The sequence below is a fragment of the Callorhinchus milii genome, unplaced genomic scaffold (genome assembly GCF_018977255.1).
Source record: "Callorhinchus milii isolate IMCB2004 unplaced genomic scaffold, IMCB_Cmil_1.0 Scaffold3, whole genome shotgun sequence".
NCBI classification, from domain to species: Eukaryota; Metazoa; Chordata; class Chondrichthyes; order Chimaeriformes; family Callorhinchidae; genus Callorhinchus; species Callorhinchus milii.
Genome location: NW_024704744.1, coordinates 90880789 through 90906545, shown reverse-complemented (window position 1 = coordinate 90906545; position 25757 = coordinate 90880789). Strand labels below are relative to the sequence as shown.

At 45.8% G+C, this 25757-nt stretch overlaps 1 protein-coding gene across 2 annotated transcripts in view; it reads left to right on the top strand.

Annotated features, from left to right (window-relative positions):
- The first annotated feature begins 13201 nt into the window (after positions 1-13201).
- arid1b (AT rich interactive domain 1B (SWI1-like)) overlaps positions 13202-25757 on the top strand; it is a 283137-nt gene continuing 270581 nt past the window's right edge. For both annotated transcript variants that reach the window (XM_007905499.2, XM_007905498.2), the window contains exon 1: positions 13202-14831. In XM_007905499.2, the coding sequence (XP_007903690.2) occupies positions 13248-14831 (1584 nt within the window). In that variant the 5' untranslated portion in view covers positions 13202-13247. The remainder of the gene's footprint in view (positions 14832-25757) is intronic.

Genomic DNA, 25757 nt, shown 5'->3' with positions numbered 1-25757 from the left:
CCAGAGGTGGGGGGCAGAGTGGCTGAAGGCTCTCCCGCCAATGGTGGGGCGGGTGGGTCGAGCGACGTGGAGAAGGCCGGAGCCGGCTGAGCGGAGCGAGCGGGCGGGCTGGTAGGGGGTTAGGAGGCTGCAGAGGTAAGGTGGGGCGAGGCGATGGAGGGCTTTGTAGATGAGGACCAGGATCTTGAACTGGATCCTCTGAAGGATAGGGAGCCAATGGAGTCAGGCGAGAGTGGGGGAGATGGGGTCATGGAGTTTGTGCGTAAAGAGGACTCCTATTCAGAGTTCTGGATTATCTGCAGCCTGTGGAGGGAGGAATTGGGAAGTCCGACAAGCATAGTGTTTGCATAGTTGAGCCTGGAGGTGATAAAAGCATGAACAAGAGTTTCAGCGGCCTGAGGGGTGAGGTAGTGGCGGAGTTAGGTTGATGCTGCCAGAGCCTGAGGTGCAGAGGCCCTGGCGCGAGCCAATCAGGAGGGCCTCAGGCTTGGTCACATTCAACTGTAGGAAATTTGCCCTCGTCCAGGACTTGATGTCCGACAGGCAGTCTGTCAGGACAGTAGTGGTCCTGGAGTTGAGGGTAGAGGCAGAAAGATAGCGTTGGGTGTCATCCGCATACATATGGAAGTTGACCCCATGTCTGTGGATGATGTCACCAAGGGGGAGCATGTAGATATTAAAGAGGAGAGAGCCAAGGACAGAGCCCTGGGAGACGCCAGACATGACAGTGCAGGGGCTGGAGGAGAAACTGTTAGAGGCAACAAAGTGGAGACGGTGAGCGAGATAGGATTCAATCCAGGCAAGGGCAGGTCTGCGAAGGTTAAGTAAAGAGGAGAAGTGGTGTATGAGGATGGAGTGGTCGAAGTGTCGAAGGCGGCAGAGGGGTCGAGGAGGACGAGGAGGCAGAGTGAGCCCTGATCACAGATGTTCAGAATGTCATTAGTGACTTTGACCAGGGCTGTTTCCATGCTGTGGGCAGCACGGAAGCCGGATTGGAGGGGTTGAAAGAGGGAATGGCGAGAAAAAAAGGAGCGGAGCTGGGACGCTATATATCCTAAGGAGGGAAGAATTCAGGCAAAGTTTCAATAAAGTCCATTGACACAATCCATTTTCAGAGTCCAGGTCTGCCTGACATGCTTCTGCTTAACAAAGAGAATCCCTATTTGTAGATCAGAGTCCTTATGAAGAAATCCTGTTTTGAATTGACAAGCGAGAGGACCTGGTTTGATTCCCAGGCAAGACAAAACGTTTTTCTTACTCTACACGTCTCTGTTTACCTAGTAGTGAGTAGGAACCCGGTTGTTAATCAATTTGCAGATTGTTTTTCTGGGGGTAATCCTTTTTAAAACAAATTTGGCCACTCAATGCACGACTGCTTATTGGACACTGCTGAGTGCAATTGGCTGCCACGATTCGCCCACAAAATAGACAGCCAACTCACTTTGCAATATATTATTCGTGTATACAATATACAAGAAGATGTGATAAGGCGCTATATCAAATGCAAGGATTATTATTATTAGTAAAGCTGTTTCAATTACCTGCGGCTACTGTCCACACACTTAGTGGAGGTGCTCAGTTTGTACATTTTAAACCTGCAGATTGTCAGTAGGAGAAGTGCAATATTAACTAAACTTTGGCTAACACTCCATCAAATTATGGAGCAAAAATAGCTCCTCTGGTACTGATGGAAAGTGGGAAGTCTGGTCGTTTTTTAAACAAATACCAATGTTAAATAAAATTGTATTTACAGTGCTCAAGGAGCCTGTGGATGTGGTTTATTTTCTTGGAATAAGCTTTGGGCTCCTTTGCAGCATGTCTGCTCTGGGGCAAGCGGAGTGGGGGCTCTCTATTTCTAATAATCACGTCTTTGAGACATCTCAAAGTGCTTCACGGAATGTACTGTAATATCCAGAATATACTGTAAAGTGAATTGACCATATATTTGTGGGCAAAATGTGGCAGGCTTTGCCTACAGCAGTGTCCACAAACAGTCGTCGATTGAGTGACCAAACTATTATTATTATGAATTATTTATTTTTTAAAGGGATTATTACCCCCGGAAAAGCAATCCCAATCGACTAACAACCAGGTTCCTACTTACTGCTGGGTAAACAGAAATGTGTGGAGTAAGGAAACTTGCCCAACGTTTCGCCTTGCCCGGGAATGAAACCCAGGTACTCTCGTTTGCAAGGCGAGTGCTCTAACCACTGTGCTACAGGGCTGCACAGACTCTAGTAAACACTAAAGCTAAAAATATACTAATAATCCTTCCATTTGATATAACGCCTTAACACGTCTTGGAGACGTCTCAAAGCGCTTCACAGATTATACTATAAAGTGAATTGACTGTACTATGACTAATACTTCAATTCAGCTTCTCTCTCAAGCACCTAGCTACTGCCACGCTCACAATGCTGATGAAAAAGAAATCCTGCATTTGATATAACACCTTTGACATCAGGAAGATGCCTCAAAGCGCTTCAAAGGATTTACTGTAAAGTGTAGCGATTTTGTTGTTGAATTAAGGTTGAATGTTTTTTTTTCTCCAATAGCGAATTGAATCTTCAGATGTACTATTCTTGGAGAGATGCACACAGATTCCCTGTGCTAAGGGAATAAACAGGTACCAATACTCTTCTCTTTTCTTAACAGTTATTAATCTTTGGATCCTGACCAAAAAAAGAGTTTGCTATCTTATTCCTATATTGGCTTTGATACTGAAACCAATCAAGAGTATGAGGCCTGAGTGGACTGCTGCTTACAGTTTTTCAAAGAGCAAAGCCTGGAGTGGGAACAGAGGATGTTGAGTCTTTATCAGAATCCATTGATGTTTTAAGCAGGGATTGGGCTCACAGCATTGGGTTCAGATCGCTCAGCGAGTGCCTGAGTCAGCAACACTGAATGTGAGATAACACTGGGATTGTCATTCCTTCCCCACATCTGGTCCCTGACGAAGACCGCCTTCCTCCACCTTCACCACACTGCCCGCCTCCGACCATACCTTGCTCCAGACCAGCCAAAACACTTGTCCATGTTTTCGTCAGCTCCTGTCTCAACTGTTCAAATGCCCTCTTTGCCGGTTTCCCCAGCTCCACCATGCACAGGATCCAGCTGATCCAAAACTCTGTTGTTCGTATAAACTCGGTCCCCATCACACCAGTTGCCAAATGGATCGATTTCTAGATCCTCACACTCGTTTTCAAAACCCTTCATGCCCTGGCACCTCCCTATCTCTCCAACTTGCTTACCCCCAAAACCATTACCCGCTGCCTCCACTCGACTGGCCTCCACCATCGGTTGCCGCGCTTTCAGCCATTACTCCCCAAAACTCTTCCTCTATCCCTCACTTGTCCCCTTATTTCCTCCTCTTCAGATCGCGCCTGAAGAGTTTCCTCTGTGACCATATGTACGGTCACCTCCTCCCAACTCGGCGTCGTGTTCCGCCACTGTCAAGCGCTCTGGGACGCTACCCTGCATGAGGGGCACTATATAAATGCAAGTTTTTATTGTCGTCATTGTTGTTGCTTCTCTTAGAACTAAGCAGAATCCTGTCTTTACCTAATTTACACACAAATTTCTAACAGGGAACCCAAGAGAGCTGTGTTGCATTGGAGCTGCATCTTATTTTCTTTTTCTTAGCCCAGAAATACTGAGGCCAATTGTAATGCTGCAAGTGCCATCCAAACCAAGATCAATTGTTACAGCAATGCCCAGGCATTGAGTCTGTGGCTGCACTAGTCTGTGTGACTCAGTTCGACACAGGCTAGTAGTACCTTTAACAGCCGAGCCAATGGGGCAGAAAGATAATTTAAGTTAAAATTATCCCCCAGATAAAATTAGTCATTGACTTCCTGCTGTTTCTGGGACATCGCTGTGCGCAAATTAGCTGGTACATTTGCCCACAGAATAAATTCTGTGCAGCGCTTTGAGACGACCCTCCCAATGTGAAAGGCATTGTATTAAACACAAGGATTATTATTGTTTATTTATAAATAATTATTAATAATTATAATATAATCAATTGTTATTATAATTATGAATAATTATTCATTATAATAATCCTTGCATTTAATATAGCGCCTTATTACGTATTCTAGACGTTTCAAAGCGCTTCACAGAATATACTGTAAAATGAATTGACTGTATATTTTGTAGATGAAACACAGCAGCCCATTGCGCACAGCAGTGTTCCCAAACAGTTGTGGATTGAGTGACCAAATTCCTCTTATTTATGTTTTTTTAAGGGATTATTACCACCGGAAAAGCGATCCACCAATATACTAACAACGAAGCTCTTACTATTGCTTGGTAAACAGAGGCATGTGGAGTAACGAAACTTGCCTAACATTTCACCCAGCCTGGGAACCGAACCCAGGTCATCTCATTTGTGAGGCGAGTGCTCTAACTATTTAAGCTACAGCACTCCACCATCAAAAAGTCATGTATGTCCAATTTTGTTTTATTTCGGGATTTGTTAGCCAGAAAATTGGGAGAAACTCCCTTCTTTTTTCAATAGTAACATGGGATCTTCAACATCCACCTGAACTTGCAGATGGGACCTTGGTTTAACGTCTCATCCAAAGGATGACACTTCAGACGATGCAAGACTTCCCTGTATAATAATAATAATAATAATAATAATCCTTGCATTTGATATATAGTGCTTTTCACATCTTCTAGACGTCCCAAAGCGCTTCACAGAATATACTGTAAAGTGAATTGACTGTATATTTGTGGGCGAACGTGACAGCCAATTGCGCACAGCAGTGTCCCACAAACAGTCATGGATTGAAAATGACCAATTTATTATTGTTTTGTTTTTTTGGAGGGATTATTATTAGGCGTGTTGAGTAAGGAAACTTGCCCAAGGTTTCGCCCTCTGCCTCGAATTGAACTCGGGTCTCTCACTTGCAAAGCAAGTGCTCTAACCACTGAGCTACAGGACTCCACACTTCCTTTCCCTTCATTTCCCACAGCAGCCACCCATTGATGTACTCTCTACCAGTTCCTTTGCCTACGTACAGTCATCAAATGAATGTGATTCTTTGAGAAGCTTGAAGACTTGATAAGGCGCGATATCAAATGCAACCAATGTTATTGTTAATATCTGTCATCCTCTGCTCTCTATAATCTAATGCTCAGTTTGGGGCATGCCAACTTGGAATTGGACTGAGACAAGGCAAACTTATTTCACATAGACCTCTTGCAGTCAGCACACAAGAAGAGACTTTAATCCATCGGTTTGGCTGGATTTGAGCCCAGGTCTCTGAGATGAAAGCCCATGTGTTAATCCACAGTACCTTCCATATTGTTAAATATCATGTTAAAGCTATCAATCTGTGATCATGCTGGAGAGGAAAAGCTATCATTGGAGCAACTTAAAACAACTGGAAAACTGGAATTGATCAGCAAGGTACAAATGATTACAGTGGGCCATCCTTGGCTTGGCTTCATGCTCCGCCATTGTCAAACATTCTGGGATGCTATCCTTTGTAAGGGGCACTGTGTAAATGAAAGTTGTTGTTGTTGCTGAATAAAGATCAGTAGGAGGGTAGCCAATGTAATTATATTTTTTCATGAATCAGTATTTGTCTGCATGTGTCTTTCTACTTTTCTCTCCTCACTCGCTTTAACCTCTCCCTGTCCACTGGCACCGTTCCCACCCATTTAAAAATGACTGTCATCACTCCTGTCCTTAAAAAACTCTCCCTTGACCCATCCCTGCTCTCAAATTATTACCCCATCTCCAACCTTTCTTTCCTTTCCAAGGTCCTGGAATGAGTCATTGCTTTCCAGCTTCGATCCTTCCTCTCCCGCCATTCCCTTCATGAACTCCTCCAATTGGGTTTCCGTGCCGCCCACAGCACAGAAACAGCTTTGGTCAAAGTGACAAATGACATTTTGTCCATCTGCGACCAGGGCTCCCTCTGCCTCCTCGTCCTCCTTGACCTCTCTGCTGCCTTCGATACCGTTGACCACTCTATCCTCCTCCCTCCCTCTCCTCTCACCTCAACCTTCATGGTTCTGTCCTTAAATGGATCATTTCGTACTTCTCACACTGTCTCTACTTCATCTCCACAAACGGTGTGGCGTATTTCAGGGCTCTGTCCTTGGTCCCCTTCTCTTCCATATCTACATGCTCCCTCTTGATGACATCATCCACAGACATGGGGTCAACTTGGGGACACCCAACTCTATCTCTCTACCTCCACCCTCGACTCCAGGACCACTGCTGCCTGACAGAATGTCTGTCAGACATCAAGTCCTGAATGAGAGCTAACTTTCTACAGCCGAACATCAACAAGACTGAGGCTCTCCTGGTTGGCCTCCACACCTCAGGTGCTGACAACATCACCATCCAAGGATGCAAACTCCACCTCACTGAGCCAGTCTGGAACTTTGGCATCTTGTTTGACCCTCAACTGTCCTTTGTACCCCACATCCTTGCCAGGACCTGCTCTGCCTACCCCCACCTCCGCAATATCGCCCAGCTCTGCCATTGTCTCACACTGCAGGCCATCAAAACTGTCATACATGCATTCAAAACATCCAGGCTCGACTACGCAAACTCCCTGCTTTGTCAGCCTCCCCAACTCCTCCCTCCATAGGCTGCAGATCGTCCAGAGCTCTGCAGCTTGTGTCCTCTCCGGCACCGCTCCGTGACGCTATCACTCCCATCCTCGCCTGACTCCACTGGCTTCCCATTACACAGAGGATACAGTTCAAGATCCTGGTCCTCACTTTCAAAGCCCTCCATGGCCTTGCTACCCCCTACCTCTGAGGCCTCCTAACCCCCTGCCAACCCTCCCCTCAGCAGGCTTCGACCTGCTTCACATCCCCTGCCTCGCCCACCCCACCTTTGGCGGACCTTCCGCCACTCGACCCCCACCCTCTGGAACAACAACAACAACAACAAGATTGCATTTATAGAGCACCTTTCACATCGGGAGGACGTCCCAAGGCGCTGGACAGTTGGGTCGGGACCCGAGCAGGGGGGAAATGGTCAGGGTGAGGGAAGAGAAGGGAGGGAGCGAGGAGGGGGTAGAGAGTCGAGAGGGGAGCTGAAGGCACGGTCAAAGAGAAAGGTCTTGAGACCGGCCTTGAAGGAGAAAAGGGAGGAAGCGGCGAAGGCACTGGGGGATAGAGTTCCAGAGCCTGGGGGCTGAGAGGCTGAAAGCCCGGCCACCGATGGTAGGGCGGTAAGGGGGGGGGATGTGGAGCAGACTGGAGCCAGAGGAACGGAGGGTACGGGCAGGTACATGGGGGTCGGAGAGGTAGGAGGGAGCAAGGCCGTGAATGGCCTTGTAGGTGAGGATGAGGATCTTGAATTCGATCCTCTGGGGGATGGGGAGCCAGTGGAGGCGAGCGAGGGTGGGAGTGATGTGGTCGCGGTGTCTGGTGTGGGACAGTACACGAGCTGCAGAGTTCTGAATGACCTGCAGTGTGGAGGGAGGGCCGGGAAGGCCGACGAGGAGAGAGTTCCCGTAGTCCAGCCTTGAGGTGATAAAGGCGTGGACCAGAGTTTCAGCAGCATGAGGGGTGAGGTAGTGCCGTAGTCTGGTGATGTTCCGGAGGTGGTGGAAGGCGGTGCCAGCTGTGGCGCGGATGTGGGGAAGAAAGGACAGCTCAGGGTCGCACAGAACACCGAGGTTCCTGACCGGCTTTGAGAGGTGGAGAGTGCAGCCTTGGATGCTGATGCTGTCAGTGCCTGAGGAACTCCATCCCACAATCCCTCCGCCTCGGCCCCTCCCTTGCCTCTTTCAAGACCCCTCTCAAGAACCTTTTCAACCGTGCTTTCTGTCACCCTCCTTCCCCTCCACCCTGCCTGATCCCAACCCTCAGCTTGGGTCCGAAACACTGATTGTCCAGCACCTTGGGACGAACTCCTGATGTGAAAGACGCAAAACAAATGTAATTTGGTTGTTGTTGATGTTGTTATCTCTTCCCCCTCTCTATGTCTATCTCATTTCCTCATGGGTTTGTTCTGTCTGTGGGTCTCACTCTTGTCTTTGTGTGTCTGTCTCTTAACAATCTTTCTCTATGAGCTTTTCCCTCTCTCTGTATCTTGTATATTGTGCCTCAACCTCACGCTCACTTGCCCTTCCCGTCTTTTGCTTCCCTCACACTCTCACTATTCCTTTCCCATTTAGTCACTCACACTCTGCATATCTGACTATTCCCACTATCTTCCTTTAGCACCTTATCATGTATGTTAGAAGCAGTTTGCAGGGTTTACTGTGAAATGGACTGACCGTGTATTTGTGGGCAAACACGGCAGCAGAATTGCCATACAAACAGCCATGAAATTAATTTTATTTGGGGGATTGTTGGCCAGGGAGAAGAGAACTCCCTTCTCTTTTCGAACAGTGCAATGGGATCTTTCATGTCCAACAGGCAGATGGGATCTTGGTTTAATGTCCCACCAGAAAGATGGAACCTTTGACAATACAACACCCCCCAATACTGCAGTGGAGTGTCAGTGTAGGCTATTTGAGGTGAAGCCCAAATGTGGGATTTGAACATGCAATCTTCTGACTCAGAGGTGAAAGTGCTACCACTGAGCCAAGCTGACACACATACGCTACTGTTGTGCAATTTACCACCCTCTGGAACTCCATTCCGCAGTCCCTCCACCTCGGACCCCTCCCTTGCCTCCTTCAAGACTCGTTTCAAAACCTTCTTCTTCGACTGTGCCTTCGATCACCCTTCTTCCCTCACCCTCCCCGATCCCAATCCCCAGTTCAGGTCCGAAACACTGATTGTCCAGCACCTTGGGACGTCTTCCCAACGCAAAAGACGCCATACAAATGTAATTTTGGTTTTGTTGTTTTGACCCTTCTTTTGCCTAGTTCCTGTGCGATAGAGGGAAGAATCCCTGTGACCTCCACTGAAATTGTACAGATGACAGAGATATGAAAATGATGCACGATGCTTTCAATGGAAATAGATTTTCTGTTTTAAAAGTATTATCCACATATTTTTGTGCAACTCATTTTAAAATCTGACTTGAAATATTGTTCAAAAGAGAGTAGGGTATCTCCCTGTCTTGATAACCATCTTTCATAATTCTATATTTCTCTTTCACTGTTTTGTTTTCAAGTAGCATTTCTGCTGGAGCCATCACAAGGTAAAAGTGGATATTTAGACAACTTAGTAGAGCGCTGCTTACCCATGCAATCAGTTGTCCGTATTTGGGCTGAATGTGGAAGTGATATACTTTGTAATAATAATAATCTTTGCATTTGATAGAGCGCCTTATCACACTTTCGAGGTGTCTCAAAGTGCTTCACAGAATATGCTGTAAAGTGAATTGTATATTGTGGGTGAAACACGGCAGCCAATTGTGCACAGCAGCATCCCACAAACAGTCGTGGATTGAATGACCAAATTTAAAAAAATTTTTTGAGAGGGATTATTACCCCCAGAAACGTGATCTGCCAATTGACTAACAACCGTGTTCCTATTAACTGCTATGTAAACAGATGTGTGTGGAGTAAGGAAACTTGCCTAAGGTTTCTTCCCGCCCGGGAATCAAACCCAGGCCCTCTCGCTTGCGAGACGAGTGCTCTAACCACTGGGCTAAGGGACTCCACGTGCTGGATAATCATGCATTCAGTTGTCTGTCTTTGGGCTGAGATGCGGAAGTGATATATTTTAGTGAGGTACTGATATTTTTTAGCAAACTTTTTGGAAGGATNAAAAAATATAGAAATAGCTGCATTCTTAATTGAAAAAATATTTTATCTATGGAGAACAAGACATGGTTACTGTACATCTTAAATATTACAGTAAATACACAAATAATTTGTGACTTGGAACATTTTGCTGATCTTTGCGATTCCTGATGTACTATTCGAGGATAGTAAAACTCATATTCTAAAAACATGTTATGTTTATGGAGGTCATTTGTGTTAACAGTGACTTTCTGGGTAAACAGAGGAAACCTGGAAAGGATAAGCCTGGAGATGGAAATAAAAGATACGTTAATTTCTTTTTTTTAACATTTTCTATTTTGATGAAATGTAGCAACAGTGTTCCTTAAAAGTAAATATTTATTATTTGCACATTATCTTTTTAAATGCGATCAATGATCTTTTCAAACAACAAAAAAGAGCTGTGATGACAAATGGAACGTCTAAGTTGTAAAAAGTACCAAACCTCATTTTCCCTTTTAAATACCTTTCAAGAGATGTGATAGATTTTGATATCTGGCCCTGTAAATAATGTATGATATGAAAAATTGTGCAGCTTTAAATTACACCGAAGGACTTTTGTTTCAACACACTGATTTTATTTTACTGTAATAGACGTTTTTAAAAAAAAGTTGCATTTCATTTGCTGCTGTCAAAGCTGCCAATTTTACTTCCGCGCTTGTCGCTAGAAGCCACCCAGCAAGATGATAATGTGGTTCAAGGATTCACTTTCCTCCCAATGAAAACAGACCGTTTGTGTTCATAATAATCCTTGCATTTCACACCAAGACGTCTGAAAAGCGCTAAACAAGAATATACTGTAAAGTGAATTGACTGTGTATTCTGCGTGCAAATTTTTGTGTTGGTATCCATTTTCTTTTTTCTTCTTCTTCTCCTCTTTCTGGTTTAAATTGTGTGGGATAACAGTGCCGCATTATCATTCTTATTTAAAACACTGTGTAAGGAGCTTGTTTGGGCATCAGGAGCCTATATCTATTTGCATTCAAATGCCTTCTCTTTGCCCTTATCCCTCTCTCTCTCTCTCTCTCTTGCCTCTATTGATCGAATTTCAGATCAGCCAGGATTTGCAACTAACCTTCCGGCATAACTGAACCCAACAGACAAGACCGAGGCTGGGAGACATAAAGATCAAAAAGGCTTCTGCAAAAAAAACACACATTTTGGGATTCGGAACCAAACATCGCCTTGACCGAAGTTCAGACCGAATCGCAATAAGCACTTTATTTTTATTTCCATTTGGGATCTTTGGGATTATTTTAATTGCAAACTGAAAGGGGGAGGGAAGGGGGGGGGGGGTTAGAGAGAGAGAACAAAAGAGACATATCTTTTACCCAGGGCTGACGTCAGTTAGATTTTACTGACAACTATTGATGCGTGTGAAGCAATTGCAACCAACTCCCTTTTCTTTTCATTAGGTAAATGTGGGGGGAGAGAGAGAGAGAGGGAGGGAATGGTGGGGGGGAGAACCTGGCCATAAACTTTTGAGATGCTTTTCAATGTCAGCAAGAAAATACAGTTTGGAAATGATCACTGTGCTGTGTTCCCCCCCCCCCCAAAAAAAAAGATTAAAAAGAACATGTCCTCAATTTTGTTTTGGATGGAGAGAGAGAGAGAGAGAGAGACCTCCAGAGGGAGGGAGTGTGCAAGAACAGCAAATAGGCACTGAGCTGAGCAGAGCTGAGCTTCAACCCAGGAATGTTGTTCATTACCACTGAAGGAAAGGACACATTAGAGAAAATAGTCCCTGTGATTTGGGTTTGATTTGCCCTAACCCCGCTGCTCAGACCCGGCCCGCAACACCAGAGTGTGGTGGGCAGTTTGAGGGGCAATGTTTTTTGGCGGCAGAGTTTTGATTTGGAGGCTGGTGGCTGTGTATAAGTTAATAGCGTAAGGATCCAGTGATCCTGTGATTATGTCTAACTCTGAGGCTGGAGAGGAACAGATTGAACCCGGGGAGGGAGAGAGCGAAGGCCTGGACTGGATCACTCTGCCACACAGGCAGTTGGAGGAAGCAATATAATAATAATAATAATAATCCTTGCATTTGATATAGCGCTTTTCACGTGGGGAGGACGTGCCAAAGCGCTTCACAGAACACACTGTAAAGTGAATTGACTGTATATTTTTTGTGGGCGAACGCGGCAGCCAATTGCGCACAGCAATGACCCACAAACAGTCGTGGATTGAAAATGACCAATTTATTATTGTTTTTGGTTTTGGAGGGATTATTATCAGGTGTGTGGAGTAAGGAAACTTGCCCAAGGTTTCGCCCTCTGCCGGGAATTGAACTCAGGTCTCTCGCTTGCAAAGCGAGTGCTCTAACCACTGAGCTACAGGACTTCACCTGAATATGGAATGAATTGTCCTCCCCCCCCCTTAAAAACCCCCCTTTTTTAAAAAACAAAATTCGATCTTGACCAAGCAAGATGTTTCTATTAGTTTGAAAAGCTCGGTGAAGCAGCCCCCCCACCCCAATCACTGAAACAATAATAATTCCGTCGCTCGATCTCCGACCGCGCGTCGCGTTTGGACACTGCCGTGCACAGTGCCACGAGACGCGCAGTCGCTACACTCCACGGTGCGGGCCGGTCAGTCCGCGCGGCGCTGCCCACGGGCGCCTCGAAGAACGCGCGGGCGGGGGTATGGCCGGTGTTGCAATTCACGCGGCTATATCCGCGCAGCGCTCTCTCGCGACGCCGTGAAGGTGTGATGGCGCGAGGATCGAAATGGAATGCGAGGCTGATGATGATGATGATGATGATGATGAGTGTCAGTGTTGGGGTGTATTACATGGGGGGGGGGGCTCCAGGCCGGGTTTTGCTGTAAGCTGTGCAGTAATGAGAGGGATGGCTCATGGCTGTTGGAGGGCCGGGCCATGCCGGGCCGGGCCACAGCCACAGCCACAGCCAGACATGTATTTACCCATATCCGGGTTAGAGAGGAAAGGAAGGAAAGTTTGATTTTTAAAACAGATCCTGGAGGAGGAAAGTTTACTGCCGATTAGAGGAGAGAGAGAGAGCGAGAGAGTGAGTGAGTGAGACAGAGAGAGAGAGGGAAAGTAAAGAGAAGGGTCTGGAGAGCAAAAAAAAAGGGAGAGAGAGACACGGACAGACAAACAGAGAGAGAAAGAGGGAGAGAGAGGGAGTGTGAAGAGAGAGAGAGAGAGCAACATTTAATATATTGTAATAACTATCACTATGCAACGAGAGAGAGCCCTGTGAGCTGAGTGTGTGTGAGAGAGAGAGAGAGAGTCTGGTGTGAGTTGTTTTTTTTTACTTTGCAACTGGAAGAGGAAGGAGGGAAGGAGAGAGAGAGAGGGAGGGAGGGAAGGAAGGAGAGAGAGAGAGAGAAGGGGAAGGAGAGGGTGGGAGGTTGGGGTTTTTTTTCGATGGGGGAAAAATAATATTTAATGATCGGGTACTGTAAAAGGAAGAGAAGGAGGGAAAGAAAAGGAAAAAAAAGAGATAGACGTGTGTGTGTGTGAGAGAGAGAGTGAGTGGCTGTGTGTGTGTGTGTGTGTGTGTGAGAGGGATGATCATGGCCGCTCAAGTAGCAGCAGCTCCGGCCAACAGTAACAACAACAACGGCTCCAGTGGAGGCGGCGGCAGCCCCGGCGGCTCCAGCAGCGGCAGCCTGAGCGGCCGCGAATCCGACATCAACAACGGCAGCAAGTCGGTGGCGATGGCGGCGGCTTCTTCTTCCCCTCCTTCCTCAGCAGCGGCGGCGGGTCTGGGACTCGCACTGAGCGGCGGCGAAGGGCTGACACTCAACAGCGTTGATCACCCTCGCCTTCCCCTCCGCCATCATCACCATCATCATCACCAGCCGCCGCCGCCGGGACAGGGAGAGCCCGGGATGATGGGACACTCGGCGGTTCCCGGCGACAACAATAACAACAACAACGGCGGCGGAGGAGGTGGAGGCGGCGGCGGCTCCTCGTCGTCGGCCTCGTCCAACAACAGCGACCCCGACCCCGAGCTGCCGCCTCACAAAGACACCGCCTCGGCCTCGCCTTCTGCCGGATCCAACTCGTCGCCTTCTTCCTCCTCCTCCTCCTCCTGCTCCGGGGCAGTGATGGCGGCCCCAGAGCCGGGTCTGATGATCCCCAATCATCACAAGCTAAAGCCGGCGGCGGGTGACCTGCAGCTGCTGCCGCCTCCCCCCCATCACCAGGGAGAAGGAGAGGGAGGCGGCGGAGCGGACAGTCAACATGGAGGCGGCGGCGGCAAAGACAGTGGCGGCGGGTTGTTAGCGGCCGACGGTCAAGGCAACAACAACAGCGGCGGCGGCGGCGGGGGCAAGACCGACGAGGAGCTGCTCAAAATGGGCGACCAGAGATACGAGCACCCGGCGGCGGCTACTCCGGGCCAAGGCCAGGGCCAAAGCCTGGGCCTAGCGCCGGGATTGGCCGACTATAACTACTACCGAGCGGGCAGTGCAGGAGCAGGAGGCCCCGGCCCCGGGCCTTATTTCGATCAACATGGCGGACAACAAAGCCCCGGACTCGGCCTTCACCCGTCCCCTGGCCCGGCTCAGGCTCAGGCCTCGGGTCAGGAGTTACAGGCCGGCGGTGTTAGTGTCAGCCCCAGCCCGCTACACAACTCCCACGACGGCTACTCGAGCAACAACAGCTACAACCACCATTACTCGGCCTACAGGCCGACCTACAGCAGCGGGCCCGCCGCCTACAGCATGCTCAGCTCTCCCCGGGCCAACAGCAGCCCCGGCCTCCACCACCACCCGCACCATCACCACCCTCACCTGGGCAACAAGCAGCAGCCGCTACAGCCCGCGGCCGCCTTCCAGCGCTTCTCGCTGCAGAACCAGCACTCGGGGGGAGCCACGCCGACCCTCAACCAACTGCTCACCTCCCCCAGCCCCGCCATGAGGGGCTACGGCTTCCCGGACTACGGCAGCGCCGCCGCCGCTGCTGCGGGGGCTTCTCAGGCCTCGCTGAAAGTTAGCAGCGGCGGCGGCAGCAGCGACATCATGGCCAGTCAGTATGGAGTAGCGAGTAGCCAGGGCTGGGGATCGGCGGCGGGAGGACAACCAGGCCGGAGCCCCCACCCCGCCATGAGCCCAGGCAGCACGGCACAGCCTCTGGGCAGAGCGCAGGTAAACAACGGGGTCGCTTGTGTGTCTTTAACTGTGTGTGTGTGTGTGTGACCTGTGGTTAGAGAGGTAAAGACAGGTAAAAGATGCATCTCTCGTCCTATACCCTCCACCACCCCCCAAAACACACACAGGCAAAAGCATCTCCTCTTCCCCTACCCCCCCCCCCCCCCCCACCAAAAAAATCCCCAAAGACAAAAGCATCGCCCTTTCCCACAAAGCACACCCTTCCGATCCCCCCAAACCATCACCTTCTTCTTTCCTCTCTCTCCCCCCCCCTCCCAACACAGCCCAAATCATCTCCCTCTCCCCCCCCCACACACATACAAAAAAGCACAAAAGTATTTCCCTCTCCTCTCCCCCCTCCGCAAAAACACAGCTCAAATCATCCCCCTCTTCCCTCGCCCCACCCCACAAAAAGCAGCACAGAAGCATCTCCCTCTCCCCCCCCCCACCCGAAAATCACAGGCAAAAACACCTCCCTCTCCACCCCCCCAAAAACAGCCAAAATCATCTCTGTCTCTCTTCCCCCCCCCCCCCCCCCCGCCCCAAAACTGCTGCCTCTACCCCGCACCCCGACAGGACAATCTTTCTCCCCTGTTGGAAGGTAAAGTTACAGAGCTTGTTTTTGTTTTACACGAATTGTGAATATATTGACGAGTTTTTTTCACATCTACAAATATTTATAAAACCAATCAATTGAAGCCTACACTAGCGCTTTAGAAGCGCTGTAAACAAACATGAACTAACTGCTCGTGTTAAGGATAATTCCCAAACGGCAGCGTTTGAGGTGTAACAATAGTTAAAATAACATTTAATGACGCTTCTATTCTCTCTCCCCTCCCCCACTGGAGTTTGTATGTTCTCTCTCTTTACCCCTCCTGTCTACATGTCTGTTTTGCTGGTTTGCATCCCCCACACCTTGTCTCACTGTTTTAGTTGGTTCACCCTTCTCCCCCTTCTCATCTCCTGCTTAGTAAAACATTTGGTTGCCAACAACAACCCCTCTGCTGCTTCTGCCTGTGGTCATCTTTCTGGAAGCAAGTTGTCCTGTTTGTAAACCAGTAATGTCTAATTAAGTTAAAGGGAAATGATCCTGTCTCCCCCTACCCCCCACCTTCCCTTCCTCCCTGCCTAAAATAATAATAATAATTATTGCATTTGATATAGCACCTTATCACATCTTCCATACTCTCAAAGCGCTTCACAGAATATACTGTAAAGTGAATTAGTATGTTTTGTGGGCAAAAATTCTCTGCCTCTTGCTCTCTCTCCCCCCCCCGTGCCCGGGTTCTGCTGACCGGGGTTGTTGTGCTGTGCTCTGGTGGAGCCGCGCGCGGGCGGCTCAGTGAATGACTGACTAGCTTGAAATTGTTGTGCAAGGTTTGCAGTTTGAATTGTGGAGGTAAAAGGCATGGAATCGAGTCTCCAGACAACTGCCTCCGAGCTGACATCTTATCTGCCAGCTGATTGGCTCCCACTCTCACCACTGGGCATTTATCAGGGCGGATGTAAATACAACTTGCTGAGTATCAGTCGCAACCATCCAGCCAGCACCTTCCCTCCCCATTGCACATTCCCCAACAATCTGCAAAGCTTTGCTTTATCCAACACTTGATGCATTCTTTTAAAAGCAGAAAATAAAAATTCCTGGTTCATTTTCTCCGTTTTAGTAATCTGCTGTCATTATTTCCAACCTTTTAATATTTTTTTTCGAGAGGATACATTTAGAATCATCTTTACATACCTCCCAACTTGCACAGAATTAAACATCCACACTGGAACAAATATTGATTTGTTAAAAAAAGCTGTTGAAAAATATTTATAACGTTCTGCAACAAACGACAGCTTGTACAAATTTAGTAAAAATCAAGTGTTAATTATAAATATTATTTTATGTAACACAGTAAATTGTACCGTATGTTTCAAAACCTGTTCCTCATAACCAAGGGATATAAATGCTTATTAGGCTAATTGATTATCACTAAATTAGGCCTGTTTAGTATTTTATTAATGCATTCATACAGTGGAAACTAGAGTGCAATCTATTTATAAAATTAAATCTTTACTACATGTACGATTTTTTGTTCATTATACAAAAAGTGTACCTTTTTGACATGCAGAAATATAGGTAAATGATCATTTCTATTGAGTAATTCAGTTCTATTTTAAAGCTATATTCTTTTGATCCCACATTAATTCAACAAATATTCCTTATAAGCATCAAAACATTTCAAAGTGCTTCACGCATAAATTGTGTCAAGTGTAGTGACCATGAGGGAACATGGTAGCCAATTTGCATACAACACTGGCTCATAAATAGGAATAAAGTGATGACCAATTTATCTGGTTTATCTTCAGCAATGCAACACTTACCTAGAGATGAAGCTTGAATCCACAATCTCTGACTTAAAAATGAGACCTCTGATTTTAAAAATTTTTAAAAATGTTTTAGCTTTTATTACAATTTGACCCCATGTCTTAAATGTATCTTTCAAAATAGTTTTGCCGCTTTAAATGGCACAATGAATAAATGTTGCGTAATACTGGACAGCAAGACCATAAAATTCTTAGGCTAATGTATATTGATTTCAGTTGAATTGACGATGGAGAATTGTCTTAGGATCTCACAGCTAAGAAGAGGCAAACAGTATTCTCTTTATTGACACCCAGCAGTTTCTGCTGGAAATACATCTGCAGATATTAGTGGTGGTCAGGATTGGGTTCAGGGTGGTTTCTCCTCTTGGTATGGAATATCCAACTGACACTCATCATTCTGGACATGCTCTTGCACGAGTTACCAAAATGAGAATGGGGGTGCACCACTGTGATTCCTGGATCCTTGTTCCTGAATGAGTCACTCCCATCAGCAGGGACCAGATGGAAGAAAATGCAGTTTTCTTTAATTGTTTACTACACTTTTTAGGGATATTGTATTGGTTGTTGAATTTTTGATTCAGCAGCATCTTAAAGCTCTCTAATGTCCACTGTGTAAATCATTGAGTCATGCGGACCAGAAGGTTGCAATCCTAGTGTGCTGAATTTAGTCAGGGAAGTTGGTCAATGCTACAGTTGGCTTTTGTGCCACTGGGCCAGGGAGGTAAAAAAAAGCTGATTTCTTATTCCTGATTGCTATACAGTCATTCCTGCTAGAAAGGCTAAACAAAGGTATAAACATTGGGTGATGAACGACTGGTTTGGATGTGTTGCATTCTGTAGTTGAATAACTGCCAGATACCAACCAGACTTGTAAAAATGGCCACTTGGGAGAGATATCACCTGTAACCTGTAGAGCCAGACCCCCAGAAGCCTGCACTTTCAGTGGAGAAAACTGTCTATGTTAAAATCATGCCACGTGAAGTTAATTGTTATATTGTTATTATCAATAATAATAATGGTAATGATGAATTTGATGACTTGTCCTATTCGCTACCTATGTCAAATATGATCTAACAAATTCAATTTATTTTTCAATTTCTTTCAATTCACTTCACACATGAAAAATGTGCCTTAGTAAGAATTAGCCTCAATGGGCAGCTTTCTTAAGTATCCATTTTTCACATGGGAACTGAGATATGGGGTCTATAACATGGCACATTTTGAAGGGATTTCTGAATACGGACTTGATTGTCAATGGGGAGGGGTTCCTTTGGGTAAATGGCAGTATGTTACATTGTGATGTGATCTACTTGCCCTGTGGAGTTTCTGCGAACTGTACTTTTGCCAACTGGAAGGAATCCTCAATTGTTACTCAGGAGTCCTTAATAAAAAATCGAGTTTGAAATGCCGCCTTTTAGACCCCGGTGAGAATTGGCTCATTTTGAATGTGGGAATAGCACGGTTGAGCCTGGTGATATCCTTATCCTTTGTGTTTGTGGGACACTGCTGTGCGCAATTGGCTACCGCGTTTTGCCAACAAAAACACACAAGTCAATTCACTTTTCAATATATTCTGTGAAGGTTTTGAGACGTCTCGAAGACGTGGTAAAGTGCTATATCAAATGCATGGATTATTATTATTCACACACATGTCCATTTTCCAGCAGGTGTCACTAGTTAGCAACAAGCGAAAACCTGGAGACTTTCTTTTCCCCTCTCATTGCAAAGGCACATTGAGGGTATATGTCTTGCCCATCTGAGCTCAGCTAACTTGGCAGACTGGGAGTGGAAACTGTGACCTGGTCTGTATGGATTACTGTTGCACTCAGTGGTTGATTTACCCACAAGGCCATTGGGAGGGGTGAGGAATAGCACCAATTTATTTTTGTTAATACTCCAGAAGGCAAAATATTCTTTTTGGAGAACGCCAAATCATAGAAAAAGCGTTTCTGCCAATATTCCTCTCCGCCCCCCACCAAACCAATACTAATTTGCGATATGGGTGATTGATTTTTTATTGAAAGGCTGAGAAAATCTGAGCATACATTACTACATTCTTGACAACCTCTGTAAATTACTTCTAATTGACCTGCATTCTTATAGCTGGTGTATGTTAGTGAAGTGTTTCCTCTTTATGTTAAATTGTTCTAATGCTATTTTGGTGTTTGCTAACTAACTACGTTTTGAACATGAAGCATTGTACCGTATATTGTAGGTTGAAGGGAATGATCTATTTGCAATACCTGTGTTCTCATGTCTGTTGAGATTAAGTTATCGCAGGTCAGTCAAATAGAGGTTGTGTTTGCTGCTTTTCAGATTGTTCAGAGACTACTGTGGAATTAAGACAGAAAAAAATAAGCGATGTGTTTGAAAGTGGACTTCTTAAAAGCAATGGAAGCTATTTTTGTAAACAATGCGACTTTCCATTCGGTTTGTTTTTATTTGCTTTGTGTTCTATAGTTAAAGAAGTAGCACTAAAGACTTGCTCACATTTTGATGACTAGCTTGTTATTATTATCTGAGTTCACTGAATGATGTGAACTGTGTAAGACAGCAGTTGTCTCATAAGTGATGAGCAACCATCACTTGCAAGCAAGAGGACCTGGGTTCGATTCCCGGACAGGGCAAAACGTTAGGCAACTTTCCTTACTCCACACACCTCTGTTTACCTAGTAGTAAGTAGGAACTTGAGTCGATTGGCAGACCGCTTTTATAATAATTCCTTAAATAATAATAATAATTTACAGAAACTCAGAAGTGTTTTGTGACAATCTCATAGTTTCAGTGGTATATTAAGTTCAATGATTATTATTTCTTCCCCCCCCACGCACCCACATACACACGCACTCACATACATACACTCTCTCTCACTCTCACACACACACACATATTCCATAATGCCATGCTCTATTTTTCAGATTGAGAAACTAGGAAAGTGCTCCAAGGCCTCTTCATATTGATGTTTCTTTGACAAGAAGCATGACAGTGATGGAAAGTGACTGATCCCCTTGTTTTTCTGCTTTGTGCCCTCCCACAGTGGCACACTGGAGTTTTGAAAGTGGAACTGCAAGCATGAGCGATGTCCCAGGGCTATTGTAGTGCTGTGTTTAGGAGTTTAAGTACACCGTTTCACTCCAACTACCCGTCCTTGAATGCATGTGTATAAACATCACTGATTTCTCCTTCCCACCTGTGGGGAAGTGCCAGTGTTTCCTCATTTCATCTTCCTTTTATGATGTGTGTGTCAGCTTGGTTCAGAGAACAACATTCTTGTTTTTGAGACAAAAAGTTGTGGCTTCAAACCCCACGTTGGTAATTGTAACTCATTGTCTAGGCTGACCCTTCAATGCAGTGCTGGGGGTGTGCTGCGTTCATCATATCCAGATTCAACTACCAAACTCCCAGCTTGTCAGCCTCCCTGACTCCTCCCTCCACAGGCTGCAGATCATCCAGGACTCTGCAGCCCTTGTTCTCTTCTGCATCAGGCTCCGCGATCCTATCACCCCCATCCTTACCTGGCTCCGCTGGCTTCCCATCACTTAGTTCAAGATCCTGGTCCTCACCTTCAAAGTCTTCCATGGACTTGCTCCTCCTTACCTTTGTGACGTCCTAACCCCCTACCAATCTGTACTCCTTTGAAAGGTGCTATACAAATGTAAATTGTTGTATGGAAGTGTCATCCTTCAGATGAGACATTAAACCCAACTCTTGTCTTTCTGTTGATGTGGATGTTAAAGATCCTATGACAATTCTAAAAGAGAAAGGAACTCCTGGGGCCCCCAAATAAAATTGGTGAGTTATTTCATGGCTGTTTATTGGACATCACTGGGTACCAACTGGCTGCTGTTCTGGACCACAAAAAGACAAGGTCACTACAGTACATCCTATGACGTGCTCTGAGGTGCCCTCCCAACGTGAAAGGTGCTGTGTGAATGTGAGGATTAGTATTATTGAATAACTGTTAGTATTCGCCGTTTTAGAGAGGAATGAAGGAGCTTCACATGTTCTTCAGGTGCAGCGCTATCCTATGTGAAGGGCGCTATATAAATGCATTTTGTTGTTGTTCAGTGTCATAAGGGGAGAGAAATATTAAACTGCTATTTGTTCTTGTTTGCAATAGTCCTGGCATCAGAGTTCACAGGAACATGCAAAGGCTTCTTTTCAATTAAGTTGCTTAAATGGGCATCGTGCCATTAGGGAGAGGTGAATTAATGAGTTGTCTTGCTCATTGAAGTGCCCCTCTTATTAACTGCTCCAGACTGCAATGTTAATCTTCAGACCAAAAGAAATATCCCGTATCAGATTTGTGTCGAGGTCAGCACATGATGAGAGAAAGGTGCAAAGTAATTTTAAATCTAGATCATTCAACCCGCTTATGTGCTACTGATGTTCCTTTACAAGTGTGAAAGATACTTGTGAATTGTGATGAAACGTCTTCTTCAAGTGCGAAAGTAAACTACTAATAGAGCAGCAACAGAGCATCAGCTGTCTAACACAACTTTTATTTTTCATGCTTCTGGTTCCTAGCACCATCACTGTTCGATTTCTCTCTTTATTTAGCCTTGTGGTTCCTTGGCCCAGCTTAAGGTCTTCTGGCTTTGAGCAAACAAGAGCTTGTATCACCAAGGAATTAGTCCGAGAGAACTATTCTGTGAGAATCTTTCTTTACATATACACAACCTAGGTTTGGTACTGCAGTGTGGATGTTGCCACTTTGATCTCTTGATCTAGCTGATGCTTTTCTCCACAACAGCCTGTCTGAAAATATAAAGTAAATAGATTTCAAAAGAAAAAATGCTGCACATGCCATAATGCACTATGCTTGTGCGGATTCAACCGTGTGTGTGTGCGTGCTCGCCTGTGTGTGCTGTGTGTGTGTAGGATAAATAGTTCTCATTATTTGTGTTCAATTTGTTCCCAAGTGTATCTTACATGTTGAATTCGTATTTGTTAAGTTGCTTCATTAAAAAGTTGACTTTAGTGGAAGGAAATTGTTAAATGGCAGTTCTTGATTCCAGTGAAAGAATTGCTGGATATTGAATCCGTTAGTTACTGTGAGATTACTTTGGTCTATTTTCAAAAATGACCAATTTATTAATAATTCTAGTATTCCCAAGTTGGCGCCAGCCTGTGAAATGTCCTGTTTTATACCTGGTGGTTCTCGCCAGCTTGCAGGTGGAAGTAGAACTGGGTGTAATTGGAGGAAATATTCATTGCATTGCAAAAGCTGAGTGCTTTCTCCTGTGAGAGTGGAAGGCAGGTGGGAGACTTTTGTGTGCATACAGCGACAGGAGAGAAGGTGTGATTGGGTTAGCAGCATTTTCTCTTCAAGCCACATGAGATTCAAGTGTTGAGTTTGCAGCTCGTTTTTTTTTCTTTGCCAAGTTTTACTTCATTCTGGATCGTGCAGATTTTTGCTTGAGGCTATTCATCTTTTTTGGTCCGGTCCTCCCTACTTCATGTACATTTTGCAGCTAAACTAGCTATTGTTGGTGAAAGCGTGCTTGAGAATCTTAAGTATCTGGGTATTGAATAAATTGAGAACCAATGTAGGATTGGGCTACCTTTCGGCCCCCATTGCTCAGCTGGCTTGGGCCTTCTGCACATCCCTCAACCTCTCTTCTCTGCTGTAACATTGATATCCTTGCCTTCAGCCAAGATGCCCTGATCCTCCAGAACTCCCTGCCTCAATCCCTACCTCCACCTTGCACTCCCCTTGCCCATCTTCAGATCTCACCTGAAGATTTTCCTCTTTGAGTGTGGCAATTGTCACCTCCTCTCTTTTCCTGCCTTGGTGTCAAATTCCGCCATTGTTAAGCGCTTCTAGATGCTACCCCATGCGAAGGGTGCTATATAAATGCAAGTCGTTGATGTGCTGCATTAGTTTGCAATGTCAGATCTTAATTTATCTATAAATCTGAGTTTTTTTAAAAAAACTTGAATAATGGTAGTAATTTAGTGCCAATTGTGCATTATCCATCTTTTAAAAATATGGCTAAATGATGCATGAATGTGTATTCTAAACAATGAATAACTGGTAATAAGTTAAATCAAATCTGGTTACATTTTAACTGTTCTTCACCATGTGATGTGAACTGTTAAACGTGCAAATTAACTTCAGTTAATTATCACATTGCTGGGGTGTGGGATTGTGACAAACAACATCCTTTTAAACTTTTTAATGAATTTTGGAAAAACTTTATTGATGTGGTTGCATAAGGTCAGATAATATTAGAACAAGGGACTAATTTGACTGATTAATTTTAGAATAATTACGTGGAATTCAAATCACTGAGTACTTTCTAATCTGGTAATATCTCTTGTCTTACCTGTGATGTACCCCAGGGCTTCATCTTTGACCCCCTCTTCTTCCTTACCTATATGTTCCCTCTTGGCAATATTATCCGCAAACACGGGTAAACTTCCACATGTCTGTGGATGACACATAAATCTACTTCTCCTCCAGATGCGACTCCAGGTTCATCAATGTTCTCTTGGCTTGTCTGGCTAACATCAGGGTTTGGATGAGCTCAACTCTTTGGCTCCCTTCATTGTCTTCTGTCCTGCGGCTCTGACCTCCTCAACCTCACCGGGTTATCCCTCAGACTTACCGAGCCAGTGCACAACCTGGGTATTAAATTTGCCCCACAGCTGTCCTTCCTTCCCCACAACTGGTCCCTGATCAGGACCGCCTTCCTCCACCTCCACCATATTCCCGCCTCCGTACCTTACCCCAGACATGGCCAAAACACTCGCCCACGCGTTCGTCACTTTCCCGCTTGACGATTCAAGTATTCGCTTTGCCGGTCTCTCCAGCTCCACCGTCTACAAAATCCAGCAGATCCAAAACTCTGCTGCCCGCATACTTACTCGTGCTAAGCTCCGTACCCCGGTCACACTAGTTCTAGCCAGGCTCCATTGGCTCCCTATCGTAGAATGGATCGATTTCAAGATCCTCACGATCGTTTTCAAATCCCCTCATGCCATGGCACCTCCCTACCTCTCTGACCTGTTTACCCTCCAACCCACTATCTGCTGCCTCCGCTCGACTGGCTCCGACCTCCATCATCGGTGGCCACGCTTTCAGCCACTACGCCCTGAAACTCTTACTCTATCCCTCTGGCTGGCCCCTTCCTTTCGCCTCTTCAGATTGCACCCAAAGACCTTCCTCTTCGACTGTACCTACGGTCAACCTACCCTCAACCCCGGCTCCGACATGTCAAGCGCTCTGGGACACAACCCCTGTGTGAGGGGTGCTGTGTAAATGCAAGTTGTTGTTGTCTCTATGATCCCAAACCACATCTCGTGTGCGAATTTCTCATTGTCAAGCGCCTTGTGCCGTCCTCCCGATGTGAAAGGCAATTTGTATAAATTCAGTTTGTGTATCTGTGTCTCTGTCTATCTGTTGGCCTGTCTGACTGCCTGCTCGTGTCTCTCTCTCTCTCTTGCTACCCCTCCCTCTCTCGACCACTCCATCTCTCCCTCTTTCTCTCATATCCAGCCTCTCTGTTGCACACATCTCATTTTCTCTGTCACATCCTCAAATTAGAATTAAATCTGCAACTTTCCCTGATTTGATCTGGCAGCGTGCTAGACTGAGCAATGACTATCCACAGGAGGGCTGAGGAGAATGTTCTGTTGTATCCGTTGTTAACTTCACCTAACCCTGACTTCACAGCAGTGAGCTATACTGGTGCTAACCGTAATAGTAGTAGTGTCAGTTTTGATTCATCCAGATATGAGTTTACAAGACTCACTCTGATGTAAAGAACACGAGTGATTTGAGTGCGTTGGTGACTCAGCATGGAATCAATTCATGAAAATAATTTGTGGTCAATTCACAAGACTGTCTTCTGAAATATCTGTGTTTAAACAAGTATTATGTTGAATTATTATCCATGGAGGGAGGGGCGGTGTCTGGGGGGTGTGTGTGTGTGTGTGTGGTGAGTTGGTGGGGGGGAGCAGACAAGGTAAACAGGTTCATCTTGTGGCTGAACTAGCTCCAAGGTGATGTGGTGCTTGGCCATATGGAATACTGGGATTTACTCGATCCATTTTTCGTCGTCCCATTCTTGAGACGTGTGAATACAGTACTCCAGGGCACTGCTGATGACGATCCACTTTGTTGTGTTTCTGTATATTTTGTCACCTCCTGCATCTGGGTGTCTACTTGTCCTGCATGCATTGAGTAATGTACTAATAAGAGTGTCCATTTATCAGTTGAGGAAACTTCGTGGATGGAATTGAACTCATCAATGGGGGAAGCCGAGAGATCTAGGGTGCTAGTTGGTCTCGTCACTCACTATGTCAAAGCAGCATGACGCAGCAATAAACAAGGCAAACGGGATGCTGGGTTGTATTGCTAAATCAGTTGTTTAGATCCCTAGGCTGTACAGTTCTTTGGTCAGGCCGAAAACTGTATACAGTTCTGGTCAACACTATGTAAGAGCCCTAGAGACAGTGCAGAAGAGCATCAAGGCTGATCCCTAGTGTTAGAGCTGTGAGCAACAATTAGACAAGCTCGGGCTCTTCAGTCATGAGAGAAGACAA